The sequence below is a fragment of the Carcharhinus amblyrhynchos genome, chromosome 5 (assembly GCF_965287045.1).
Source record: "Carcharhinus amblyrhynchos chromosome 5, sCarAmb.v2.hapA, whole genome shotgun sequence".
In the NCBI taxonomy this organism is placed as follows: Eukaryota; Metazoa; Chordata; class Chondrichthyes; order Carcharhiniformes; family Carcharhinidae; genus Carcharhinus; species Carcharhinus amblyrhynchos.
The window spans coordinates 46,058,041-46,072,578 of record NC_137328.1 but is presented as its reverse complement, the minus strand read 5'-3'; the positions used below and the strand labels follow the sequence as shown (position 1 = coordinate 46,072,578).

The 14,538-nt window shown below is 41.9% G+C and overlaps 1 protein-coding gene across 3 annotated transcripts in view; it reads right to left on the bottom strand.

Annotated features, from left to right (window-relative positions):
• LOC145343007 (coiled-coil domain-containing protein 192-like) overlaps positions 1-13,404 on the bottom strand; it is a 57,243-nt gene extending 43,839 nt beyond the window's left edge. For 2 of the 3 annotated variants that reach the window (XM_080188732.1, XM_080188733.1), the window contains exons 1-3: positions 13,228-13,404; positions 12,995-13,049; positions 8,052-8,156 (exon numbers count right to left, since the gene is read on the bottom strand). In XM_080188732.1, coding sequence (XP_080044858.1) covers positions 8,052-8,156; positions 12,995-13,049; positions 13,228-13,325 — 258 coding nt within the window. In that variant the 5' untranslated portion in view covers positions 13,326-13,404. Of the gene's footprint in view, positions 1-8,051; positions 8,157-12,994; positions 13,050-13,182 lie in introns of all 3 variants that reach the window. The other variant, XM_080188734.1, reaches the window with a different exon arrangement.
• Positions 13,405-14,538: the final 1,134 nt, after the last annotated feature.

Genomic DNA, 14,538 nt, shown 5'->3' with positions numbered 1-14,538 from the left:
TGCCTCACAGTGCCAGGGACCCGGGTTCAACACCGGCCTTAAGTCACTGTCCGTGTGAAGTCTGCCTGTTCTCCCGTGTCTGCCTGTGTTTCCTCCTACAGTCCAAAGATATGCAGGTTCAGTTGATGGGCCATGCTAAATTGACCTTAGTGTCAGGGGATTACTAGGATAAATATGTAGAGTTATGGGAAAGGGCCTGGGTGGGATTGTGGTCGCTGCAGACTTGATGGGTGAATGGCCTCCTTCTGCACTGCAGGGATTCTATAATTCTATGATTCTACGAGCGCAATGGAGTGAATTGTTCTTTTAGGAAGCTGTTACACACTCATTCAGTGTTATAACCATTCTATGATTCCATGGTACTACCATACGTGGAATGTTATATTTTATCAACAAATTTAAAAGGGAGCTGTTTGGATAGGAAAAACAATTGGGGGGAGTGTGTGTGATATTTTCCAGATTTGGATGTATAATCGGCTTTCTGAACCTGAAAGTTCCTCCATTGCAAAACTTCTCAAAATGTATTTTTAATGGCTGGTGGGGCTGGAAGCGTCAGGAGCATCCAAGGTTTATTACTATGGAGGCCAGGATATAAACAAAGATTGGGTGTTTATCTAAAGTTTCTTCATTTCATACAAAGGAAAAGATTCCAAGAATTTCAAAGGAATCAGTAAGTCACTGTAATAACTATTCAAATGTAATGCATCTATTTCTCTCAAGAACTGTTAGAAAGAAGTAAAATATTTCATCAGAATTTTGAGAAAAATTCACACGAGATTCTCAGAACAATTGAAAATGTTACATTCATGGGGTAAAACAGTCTCTCAATCTTTCTTTTATGAGAGATAATTATATTCCAAATAAATTGTCCCAGAAGCCTATTGGCTGTGCCAGTGGCAACAATTCAAGAAAATGAAGGACAAATGACAATTAACTTTTTTTTAGACACAAGAAAGGAACATCAGAAAGGAAAACATAAAGCAGATGGAACACATCAGAAAGCTCAGGGGAAACATAAAAGCTTTAATATACAAGGATGAAAGCAACGTAGAAGGGATCAGGAGGATAAGTCAAATATATATCAATGTGCGCATGACTGCCAACCTCAGTCAATGATCGAAAAGGTGAAAGCAATTTACTGTCATCTGCAAGTCTAACAAAAGTACTGGTGTTCGGTTTGATATGGCAAAAGGAACAGCCAAAGACGATGATATTTGGTTACATATAGTACAAGGCCAGAATTTTACACTCCATCAACCTCCCCCTCCACCCCTGGGTTTCAAGATGGGGAGGGAGAGTAAAATAGCATGGAAAGGATCCCACCTGCACTGACCCTGCGTGGCGCACAGGCCTCAGACAGGTCGTCTGCCCATGCCCCAGTTAAGGTCCTTATATGGCCACTTAATAACCACATAAGGAGGTTTTCCCATCCACCCTCAAATTTGGGACTGGTGGGCATCTGATGACTGTGGGTGGGAAACAGAAAAAGATCTTACCCTCAATCCCAGGCAGGAAATGCTGTGGGTACCTCAATCAGAACACTAGGGTAAGGAGACTTTTAATATTTCCTCCCCATGCAGCTCCCTCCCGCAACCACCTTGCATCTCTAACCCTCCCCTCCTTGAGACATAAGAACATAAGAAATAGGAGCAGGAGTAGGCCATCTAGCCCTTCGAGCCTGCCCCGCCATTCAATAAGATCATGGCTGATCTGTCGCTGCTCAGTTCCACTTTCCCGCCCTCTCCCCATAACCCTTAATCCCCTCTCTTATCAAGAACCCATCAACCTGCTTCTTAAAAATATTTAGCGAGGCAGCCTCCACCACTTCAACAGGCAGAGAATTCCAGAGATTCACCAACCTTTAAGTGAAGAAGTTCCTCCTCAACTCCATTCTAAACCGCCTCCCCTTTATCTTGAGGCTGTGCCCCCTAGTCCTACTGTCTTTTTTGAGCGGGAAGAGTCTCTCCACCTCTATCCTATCCATCCCATTCATCATCTTATACGTCTCAATGAGATCTCCCCTCATTCTTCTAAACTCTAACGAGTACAAGCCTAGTTTATTCAGCCTCTCCTCATAGCTCAATCCCCTCAACTCCGGTATCAGCCTAGTAAACCTCCTCTGCACTCCCTCCAGGGCCAAAATATCCTTGCGCAGGTGCGGCGCCCAAAACTGCACACAGTACTCCAGCTGCGGCCTCACCAATGCCCTATACAGCTGCAGCAAGACCTCCCTACTTTTATATTCAATCCCCCTCGCTATGAAGGCCAGCATCCCATTCGCCTTCCTGACCACCTGCTGCACCTGCAAGCTGGGTTTTTGCGACTCATGCACAAGGACCCCGAGGTCCCTCTGCACCGTCGCCTGCTGCAGTTTTTTGCCACGTAAGTAATAGTCCTTCCTACCATTCTTCCTACCAAAGTGGACCACCTCACACTTGCCAACATTAAATTCCATTTGCCATTTCCTGGCCCATTCGCCCAGCCTATCTAGATCCTTCTGCAGACTCTCCACACCCTCCGCACAATTTGCCTTTCCCCCAATCTTGGTGTCATCAGCAAATTTCGACACCCTGCACTCGGTTCCCTCCTCCAGATCATCTATATAAATGGTAAATAGCTGAGGCCCCAGCACCGACCCCTGGGGCACCCCAATAGTCACCAACCGCCAATCCGAATAGCACCCATTGACCCCCACTCTCTGCCTCCTATTTGACAACCAATCCTCTATCCACGCTAACACCCTACCCCCAACTCCATGTCCCCTGACCTTCTGCAATAACCTCTCCCTGGTACTTATCAGAACTGTAACTATGGTCCCAGGACTTCCAGCCACTATGACATTGTGCCTGAATGGCTTGGAGAGCTACTAGCCAATGTGATTGGTGTCATGGGGTATCCTTTCTTTGAAAAGGTTACCAGTCTCTACTGGGATTGTACCACATGTTATATACCAGAAAGCAAGGTGGTGAAGGATAGGGCAAGTACAAAACTTTACAGAATGCATTTGTAGATGGAAAACGTTATAAAAACTACTTGCTAGTTGTGGAAGAATGAATGGTTAACTGGCGAAAGGGTTGCCAGTCAGGCTGACAATTTTGTTCTCAATAGTTTTGAGATTTTTGAGTATCATTGGTGCTTGCACTCATCCAGGCAACTGGAGAGTTTTCCATTACACACTTGATTTGTGACTTGAAGGTGATGGAATGACTTTGGGAAGTCAAGAGGTGAATCAATCACCCCAGAACATCCAGGTCTGACTTGATCTTGTTGCCATAGTATTTATGTAACTGGTCCAGTTAAATTTCTCTTCAACAGTGACGCTCAAGGATGTTGATAGTGGGGAATTCAGTGATGTTAATGCCATTGAATGTTAAGGAAAGATGGTTAGTTTCTATCTTGTTAGAGATGGTCATTGCCTGGCACTTGTGTGGCACCACATTACTTACCATTTATCAACCCAAGCCTGAATGTTGCCCAGGTCTTGTTACATGCAAGCATGGGCTGCTTCATTATCGAAGCAATTCCAAGTGCACCTGAATACTGTGTAAACCATCAGTACATATCCCCACTCCTAACTTCCTGACGGAAGGATGGACATTGATCAAGTGGCTGAAAGTGGTTGGGCCTAGAACACTACCCTGAGGAATTCTTGCTGTGAATTCCTGAGGCTGAGATGAGTGGCCTCCAACTGCAACCATCTTCCTCTGTGATAGGTACAACTTCAGCCAAACTTGATTCCCATTGACTTCAATTTTACCCAGGTTTTTTAATGCCTTGATGTAAAGGATAGGTACTTTCAGCTCACCTCTCAAATTAAGATCTCTTGCCATTGCTATGACCAGGTGAGAAGGTGTGAAGTGGATCACTTCTATTCAATCTACTCAGATGTCGCAACAAAGGTTTAAGTTTCATCTGCATGAGGACATATCTTTTCCAAATTACATTGTATTTAGTTATGTAGTGAGCCAACAGGAGCCAATCAAACAAGGTTTTCTTGTTTTAAAGAGCAAATTTATTTACCACCAAACCCAAGAAAGATAAATTTAAAAACACATCCTACACATACAGGTATCAGAAATAAGGACAGTTAGAGTCCAATAAAAGAAAAGAATATGTAATTAGGTACTCTTTGCTTGCCCTTGAGTGATAGATTATTAAATGTTGTGGCCAATTTAGGTTAGCCGGTTTCTTGGGTGCGGTCAGATGTAGAAGTTGTTGCACTTATTATGAGATTTCAGTTCACTGATCGTTGACTTCTCAAATTGGGTGACATACACTTTTCCTAAAGAGGTAAAGGGAAAGAGCACAACTTTTTAGTCTGTTTCCTCTGCTTAAAAACTTACTGGGCAGTGCCTGTGTCACTTTCAGTCTTTCCTCATTGCCTGCAGCCTGGCCTGTTGTACTTCATCATTGTGTATTTCCAAGGAGATTTCTGCCTGTAGCATCCATTGTTTCAATATCTAGCACTCAGACAGCGGTGAGTTTCAACAAGAGAAATGGAAAATACTGAAAAATCTCAATAGGTCTGACATCATCTATGAAGAGAGGACAGAACTAATGTTTCGAGTCTGGATAACTCTTCATCAGTTTCATTAGATCTTTGAACTATAGGAAGAGTCCCTCCAGTTACACTCCCCTGAGGGTGTTTTGTTTGCTTTTTCACCTTCACCTTGGAAGGTGGCCTTGCATTTTTAAGTAGTTTGTTCTGCCTCATTTCAAACTGCAAAACTTCCAGTCAGCTGGAAGTTGGAAAAATATTTGTTTCCACATTGAAGGGCTAATGCGACCCCATGATTGGATCAAGATTGCAATGAGTACAGATGCTGAGTGGTTCTGGTGGAATGCAAACTGAAAATCAGTCAGCAGGCTAGTGGTGAGTTTGTGATGCTTGATAATACTGTTGGCAACATCTTCCATCACTTTGCTGATGACTGACAATAGACTGATGGGGTGATAAATTGCACTTGTCCTGTTTTTGTGAACAGGACACACCTTGGCAACTTTTCACTTTGTTGGGTAGATATCAATGTTACAACTGTGCTGAAACATCTTGGTTCAAACATGCAGCCTATTTTGGAGCACAAGTTTTTGGCACTACAGCTGTGATTTTGTCAAGGCCATAGGCTTTGACGTATCCAGTGAGCTCAGCCATTTCTTAGTACTACAAGCAGAAAATTGAACTGGCTGAAAACTGGCATCTCTGATGCTGGGGACCTTGGGAAGGGGCCAAAACAGATCACTTCGTCAGCACTTCTGGGTGAAGATGGTTTCAAATGCTTTAGCCTTTTCTTTCACATTGATGTGTTGGATTCCTCCATCATTGAGGATGGGGATGTTCAAAGAGCCTCCACTTCATGTTAGATGTTTAATGGTCCACCACCATTCATAATTGGGTGTAGCAGAATTGCAAGGGTTTGATCCAATCTGTTGGTTGTGCAATCATTCACCTATGTCAGAGGTTCCAAAACTTTTCAGTAACGTGGCATTACTTCAATGAGACAAACAATTCCATGGCACGCCCACTTTTCTCAGCTGAATTGACTGTTCGTAAACACCACATTTAATTACATTTACTATGGTTATGGTCTTATTGGAGGGGTTTGCAACATGGTACATACAACAAGATAAATAAGGATCAAATGCATTAACATTTCAAATCAACCACAGAATACACCAGTGAGTACAGGCTCATTTCAAAATCTGCTCAACTTGACTATTTCTAACTATTCATTGCCCTAAATCTGTTCTATCCGCAGCATTCACTTCAGGCATCTGAAATTCACCTTTGTATGGTATGAATTGAATAAGTAGAGGAATCAAACTCATCCATTTCTTCTTAGATTAGGGAATTTAAAATAGATTTGGCAAAGAAATATGGACATGGTTAATTTTGCTGCATTTGCAAGCTTGCTTTGTCTTATTTTACTATCAGTAAAAAAGCACATGAATGCCATTGCTTGTTGAACATAGCAACTTGGTCTATAGCATGATTCTTGTACAGTTTAGCATGGAGTCCAGTATTGTGCTTTCAAAACATTGATAACTCATTTTTAGCTATGCTTGGTGCTGCTTCTTGCATGCTGTCCTCCATTCACTGAACCAAAGTTGGAACCCTGGTTTGCTATTAACAGTAGTGAAGAATGTTTCAGACCCCGAGGTTCCAGATTGTGGTGGGATAGAAACACTAAGGCATTTGTTTCTGCTGATGATGCACAGTTCTTTGTTGATGCCCAGTTTTGAACTGCTACACCTGTTCTAAATATATCTCATTTAGCACGGTAGTAGTGCCATGCAAAACAATGATAGATGTCCTTGATCTCTGCAAGGACTGTGCAGTGATAACTCCCACCAATACTGCCACAGATAGATGCATCTGCAATGAATAGATTGATGAGAATAAGGTCAAGATGTTTTCCTTCATGTTGATTCTCCCACCACTGCTGCACGTCCAATCTCCTGAACCACACCATGTGATGGACATTGAAATCCTCCATCCAGAAAACAATCTGTGCTCTCGGTATCCTCAGTGGTTCTTCCAAGTGTTGCTCAACTCAGGAAAGTACTGATTTATCAGCTAAAGGAGGGCAGTACATAGACCATTGAACATAAAATCCTTACAATGAAAGAGACCATTCGGCCCATCACGTCTGCATTGACTCTACGAAAGAGCATGTTATCCAGGTCCACATGCCCACCCTATCCCTTTAACGCTGCAAATTCACCATGGCCAGTCCGCCTTACCTACTCACCTTTGCATATTAAGGGGCAATTTAGCATGGGCAATCCACCTAACCTGCACATTTTTGGATAATCAGATAGTTGGATAATCGGATAGTTGATAATCAGCAAGTAGTTTCTCTGCCTGAGATGTGATTGGGAGTAAATGTTGAGGACTCCTAGACCCAGTCATTCTTGAATATCACCACTGCTGCTAACGCTAGTGAGCCTGTCCTGATAGGACAGGTGCTACCCAGGGATAATAATAGAGAAATCTGGGATGACTTGATGAGTGCAACTCTGTCAGGTTTTTGCTTGACCAGCAATGGGGCAGCTCTCTCATTTTGGCAAGGGTCTCCTGATGTTAGTGAAGAGGACTTTACAGGTTTGTCTGGCAGCATGAGCTCCTGTCATGTCCAGTATGAGGTGATCTGGCTGGTTATATTCCTGTTTTCACTTTAATAATGATTTTATAGAATTGATTTACTAGCCCATTTCAGACAGTAGTTAAGAGTCAACCGTGTTGTTGTTGGTCTGAAGTCACACGCAGGCCAGAGGGACAAGGATAGCAGATTTCTTTCCCTAAATGGGACGGGTGAAACAGATGGGTTTTTAATGACAATCTGATGGTTTCATAGCCACATTACCGAAGCAAGTTCTGTATCTCAGATTTAAATAATTAATTGACTTTAAATTCCTCAGCTGCCATGGAGGGATTTGTACTCGTGTATCCGGAGAATTAGTCCAGGCCTTTGGATTACCAATCATAATCGCTATCCTACTGCCCAAATACTTAAAATGAAGAGATGTTGCTCATCACAGTGATGCTCAGGACAATAAGTTCAAATTGTAAATTTGACATTAAAAAGGAATTTTGATCTCTTGCTTCCTCTCATGTGAAATTGAGTACATGAGCTAAGAGGAAGATCAACTCAAAATGGATTAGTATTGCTGTATAATGTAGATTTTGCCCAGCATCATTGTATAAACTGAAGCCACAATCAATGTGAAGTAAAGCTTACTTTGCTTCTACACCTTTTAGGCTAATTGCTGTTTTTCTTTGACTAACTTGTAATTTTTATTTATATTCATCACAGCTTTAGCCTATTTCACTTTCTTCTGTCTCAGTTCAATATTAAGTGCAGTAGAATTTAAAATAAGCAAGAAATAAGCATATGAGACCAAAAAACAAAGTGCTTGAATATGTGTTTCTATGCTTCATTTACTAACATTGGTAGAAATATAATTTGTGATGCACAATTTACACATAATAAATGTTGAAAATTAAATTTGTGTTTATAAAATTCACTTTAATATATTCCAAAATGAGTTACCTCATTCATTAGCGTTCTTGCTGTGTCCTTTGCCTTTTGAAGCTCACTTTCTAGTTCCGATGAATCTGGGATAGAACCAATCTGCGTGAAGTTTAAATCTTGTATCTGAAAAAGTAAATAAAATCAAGACTTCTACATCACAAAGCATGGCACTAATTAAAATTATTCCATCGCCAAGAAAGTGTTTTTTTTCATTTAATGTGTCTTAACACTAGTTCTATATCTTTCAACATATCCAACATGCAAGTCTCAAGAATCAACTATTTCACATAATGAACAGTTTGGTCGTATCTTGTAAATGTTTTGAAGTAGAGACAAATCACAGCTTTAGAATGAGTTAAAGAACCAAGGCTGTGCTGGTGAATTAAATTATGTTATTGCAATTTTACACCAATATAAAAGAAATCACATGGACTGCAAAACATAATAAGATATAAAAAGCGGTGCAGGGATTGGGATGCACCATGAACCCCCACCATTGTTTCCAATGCAGCCAGCATACAAGCTTTGTGTAACCTGCTCATTTAAATGATTATATTGTGCAACCAAGGCAAACCATGCTGTTGAGCAGATGCAGGTCTCAGCAGGGGTCCCAAAGATGTGAAAGGTCAGTATTAATTAAAGCTAATCTCAGCTAATTAAAGCCGGTCTGCATCCCTTATTGGGAAGGTAGATTGTGACTGGAGGTGGGGCTGTAACTGAGAATGTCAGCAAGAAGATAACAGGATTAGAGCAACATAGCAGAGAATGGGATTCCAAGAATTCCCAGTGCTGCACTGAATGCTTTAGTTCAGGAGGTGCAGAGGAGGAGGTCAGATAGCATCTGTCCACAGAGGCCAGGAGGTCCTCCAAACAAGTCCTTAGAATGCAGTAGATGCAAATATTAGTGGCTGTCAGTACCAGGAGTCTAGCCGTGAGGACCTGGATGTAGCACTACAAGAAATTCAATGACAGTAGACAAGAAGTCAAAATCATCAAATTCCATGTCTGATCAACAGTCAACCTGTCTCACACTGCTGAATCCACCGCCAAAAAAATAGAGGGAAAAAGGAAGGGATAAGGGAGAGAGAAAATTACAAGAGAAAGCAAATTCTTTTTAAAAAATCCCTGCATTGTTAAAAGTAAATTTTTAATGCCAGAGATGTAATTTGGAAACAATTAGAACTTATTATCCTGTTAAAAGATCATTGACATTTGAATGGAAAGGCCCTGACATTTTCTGATGTGTTTAATAGATAACAAAGAGGGCAAAAATAGAAGGCAAATTCAAATTCCTTCTGTAAATTGGATAAGGAGTCCGGAATTTTCTAGCTCACACATGGTGGGACTTCCCGCAGCAGAGGCAGATTGCCATTGGCAGCATCTTCCAGTCCCACGGAAGTTCATTTGTATGGCTCGCCCATCCTGCTACCGGGGTACATGTGATGAGGTCAACTTTGGCAGGATGAGAGGACCCGCCACCAGTGGAAAGGGCCAAAAATCCCACTCTGAGTCTTTCAGTGAGATAAAGGTAAAGTTTCTGGACTAAGGGGGCAAATTAGACAAAAACTTCCTGAATTCCTCAGTTAACACAAGCAAAAGCCAGATTTACTCGTTAATAAAAATGAATACTGTTAGCCTCACTATTGTATTTGTCACTAAAGATGTATCAATACTACTTCAAATAACTTTATTCAGAATGTGTTAATTATAATGACACTTTAGACATATTTGAAATATACCACAAAATAATTTACTTATTGAGGTGTTCATAATTATAAAGGATTAATTTTTACAGGCAGGAAGATTGATAACCTGAGGACAGAAGTTTTAGATAACTGGCAAACTAATGAGGATAGATTTTTAAATGCAGAAAATTTGTTATATTTGGAATGCAGATGCAATAGTAATCTTAAAAAGATTAAAAAATAGAAAATATATAGAAATAAGATAGAAAATAGGAGCAAGATTGGGCCATTTTGCCCTTTGAGTCTGCTCCACCGTTCACTCTGATCATGGCTGATCCTCCAACTCAATAATCTGTTCACACTTTCCTCCAATATCCTTTGATCCCTTTAGCCCAAGAGCTGTATCTAACTCCTTCCTGGAAACATACAGGGTGGGATTTTACGGCCTCGCTCGACCCACGACCGGAAAATTCCACCTGAGGTCAATGGACATTTCCCTTGTCCGCTCCTTGCCTGCTCCAATTCCGTGGTGGCCGGGATGGTAGAATTCCGGTGACAATGTTTTGGCCTCAACGGCTTTTTGCGTGAAGAGTGAAGAGATTTCTCCTCGTCTCAGTCCTAAATGGCTTACTCCATACCTTCAGACTGTGACCACTGGTTCTGGACTGCTTGCCATTGGGAAGATCCCAATGCATCTACATATCTAGTCCTGTTAGAGTTCTATAGGTTTCTGTGAGATCCCCTTCATTCTTCTAAACTCCAGCAAATATAATCCTAACTAACTCAATCTCTCCTCATACATCATCCCAGGAATCAATCTGCTAAACCTTTACGGCACTCCCTCCATAGCAAGAACATCCTTCCTTGGATAAGGAGACTAAAACTGCCCATAAAATTCTAGATGTGGTTTAACCAATCAGGTGGAAGATGAGGATTTTTTAAATGTAGAAAGTAGTTATGTTTGGAAAGTAGACTGAAATTCTCCCGTCTTGCCCGCTGCTGAAATTGTAGCAAGACAGAAAATTTGGCGAATCATTCAAAGGTCCACTGAGCTCAGATGAGAGTTCCAATCTTCAGGCGTGTGCAGCTGGAGAATCCCATCCGTAGATTCAACAGCAACTTCAAAAGGAAATCCATCCTTGGTTCTGTTTCATTTCTCATCTACATGCTATCCCTTTGTGACATAATCTGAAAACATAACATGATTCACATACACACTGTTGCTACTCATGCCTTTTTCATCATCATCGCTTTTGATCCTTCCATTATCTGATCTGTCTCACTACTTGGGCAATATCTAGCATCAGACAAGTAGAAATTTCCTCCAGCTAAATATCAGGAAGACTGAACCCACTTTCTTTGCTGCCCACCACAAACTCTGGTTCCATGGCAATTGATCAAAGCTGAACCAGGCCAGTTGCAGCCTTGGTGTTTTGTTTGACCCTGAGAAGAATTTCAGCTCACGTTATCTGTTCCATTGTCAACACTGCCCCCTTCTATTTCTATCACATTGTCTGACCCTGACCCTTTCTCACCTCATCTGCTGCTAAAACCCTCATTCATGTTTTTGTTACATCTACACTTGACTGTTCCAATGGTTTCCTGGTTAGCCTCCCATTTTCCATGCTACATTATCTTATGCTCATCTGAAATTCAGCTGTTTTTTAAGCATATTTTCACACACATGTACATTTTTCCCTTTGGATAATAATGGGTAGGAGGTGTAGGATTCCTGAGCTGATTACCAGCCCAAAGAACCATGTTGTATCCTTGGCCAACACACCTGAGGTGAGGGGCAAAGTTGAGAAGGCAGGGAGGGCCTTCATGAAAAACCTCGGCCAGTATTGGAATTGAACCCACACTGTTGGCATAGCTGAGCATCACAAACCAGCTGTTCAACCAACTGAGCTAAAGTGGAATTTGACAAGGTCAAAGAAAGTAAAAGCTCATGGGATACAGGGGAATGTGGCAATTTGGATCCAAAATTGGCTCAGTGACAGGAAACAAAGGGTCGATGGATTTTTGTACGAAATTAAAGCGGTTTCCAGTGGTGTTCCATAGGACCTAAGATTTATTGTATATATTAATTACTTGGGCTTAAGTATGGGAGATATGATTGAGGAATTTGGAAATGGAAACTGGTTGTGCAGTTGATAGTAGAGAGAATAGTTGTGGACTCCAGAATGATATCAATGGCTTGATTAAATGAGTGGAAAAGTAGCAAGTGGAATTCAATCAAATGTGAGGAAATGCATTTTGGGAGGGTGAACAAAGTCAGAGAATGCTCCATAAACAGGAGGATATTAAGAGGGATAGAGAAGTGAGAGGTCTTGGAGTGAATGTCCACAGATTCCTGAACGTGGCAGAATAGGTGATTTGATTGAGATATACAAAATTATGAGGGACCTAGATAAAGTAAACAGGAAAGACTTGTTTCCTTTGGAGGAAAGATCAATTTTCAGGGGGCACAGATTTAAGGTGATTGCAAGTAGGATTAGGGGAATATTAGGAAAACCAGAGCGTGTCAGATGTCTGGAATTCACTGTCCTTTTGGTGATTGAGGAAGAAAACCACAGCTCATTTAAAAAGTGCTTGGATCTACAACTGAAGTGCTGAGGGTGCGCGGTGGCACAGTGGTTAGCATGCTGCCTCACAGCGATAGGGATCTGGCTTCAATTCCCACCTTGGGTCACTGTCTGCATGGAGTCTGCATGTTCTCCCTGTATCTGTGTGGGTTTCCTCCAGATGCTCCAGTTTCTTCCCACAGTCTGAGAGACATGCTGGTTAGGTACATTGACCATGCTAAATTCTCTCCCAGTGTATCTGAAGAGGTGCCGGAGTGTGGTGACTAGAGGATTTTCACAGGAACTTCATTGGAGTTTTAATGTAAGCCTACTTGTGACAATAATCGATAAACTTTAAACCTGCAAGGCTACTGACTAGGTGTCAGTGAATGGGATTTGAATGGAGAGTAAGTTTTTTTTCCCCCAGCCAACGTAGATATAACGAGCTGAAGGGCCTCTTTCTGCAATGTAACTTTTCTCTGGCTCTAAGCTTTTGGTCATCTGACCTGGAATTTGCTCTGTGTCTCAATTTTTTTACTGATAACACCTTTGTTAAGCGCTTTGGGATGTCTTGCTACATGAAAGATGGTGAATAAATGCAGAGTGCTGCTTATTCTTGCCTCAACATTAAGTGAAACTGCAGTTTGTTCAAAAAAATGTTCTGCAACAGACTGACGTGAAACAACAAAAATGTTGATAATTATGTTCTCACCAAGTCGTCAATGTAATTCGGAGTTTCCTTTACACAGCTGTGAGCCTGTGCTTTTCTGAAAATAAGTAAAATAAATTACCACGGTTATTATTTAGTTACGCAGAAGAATTTTACGAAGTGCGTTGCGATGCCAATTCAGGGCAGAATTTTCTTGCTTAACCCATCAAAAGAGCATTTAAAGATGTTACCATGCGAGCTGACTGAGTGTGAAAATAGGAGTGGGAACGCGGTACCTGCGCGCTTTTCGCAAGGTGGCAGCGTTCGACACTCGCTTGTTCACTTCAGGTTTGACCGAGATCATTTTAACAGTGGTGCTCGCTGCATGTCCCATTTCCTCAGCAGGGCCTTGGTACTGAGCGGCTCACACTGGGAAGGGGAGACGTCAGTGCAGCGCTCCAGCATCTTGCTCCTTTGTTTATTGATACATTGGCGTCTCCTAGCAACGACATTGTCACAGCCGCGGCGCATGCGCCGATTAGCCTGCCCTCCCTGCCCCCCGACCGAGCCATTTGAGAACTGCCTTTCAAGCCGCTGTTTTGTTCCAGGACAGGAGTCCAGAGCAGATGGAAATAAGGCTTGAGAGAGGTGGCAGATGCGCCATAGAAGCATCCTTTTGTATCCCAACTTGGTATGGCTTCTACTCTGACCTATGGGGTGGCATGGTGCTACATTGGTTAGCACTGCTGCCTTACAGCGCCGAGGATCCGGGTTCAATTTGGGGCTTGGGCCACTGTCTGCATCAATTCCCTCCAGGTGTTCCAGTTTCCTCCCCCAATCGGAAAGACGTGCTGATTAGGTGCATCAGCCATGCTACATTCTCCCTCAATGTACCCAAACAGGTGCCAGAGTGTGGGGAATAGGATTTCACATTAACTTAATTTTAGTGATCATGTGACACTAATAAGTAAACTAATAAACCAAAACTGCAAGAAACTGCAAAGGGTTGTGAACAAAACCAGTGCATCATGCAAACAAACTAGCCGCCCATCCATTGCCCCCCATCTACACTTTCCACTGCCTCAGGAAAGTATCCAGCATAAACAAGGACCCCACACACCCTGGACATACTCTCTTCCACCTCCTTCCATTGATAAAGAGATACAAAAGTCTGAGATCACATGCCAACTGACTCAAGAAAAGCTTCCTCCCTGCTATCATCAGACTTTTGAATGGACCTATCTTTTATTAAGCTGTTGTGTCTCTACACCCTAGCCATGATTGTAACACTATATCCTGCACCTACTTTCATTCTCCCCTATGTACTCTATGAACTTTGTATAGTGTGCAAGAAACAATATTTTTCATTGTATCCCCATACACGTGACAATAATAAATCTGGAGAATGTTTTCTTGCTGGACACAGACTGCGATGGAACTCAGCACACCTGCAAAGATTATGTACAGTCACAGTTGTGCATCAGATCTATTTGTTTCCACACTGCTCTTAAAATTGTACTACTTCCTTCATATTGCCTCTCCTCATTTTTCATAACAAAATTTCCCCCTGTCTGTCTTGCTTCTCCTGAAATCTGTTACCTTATCCC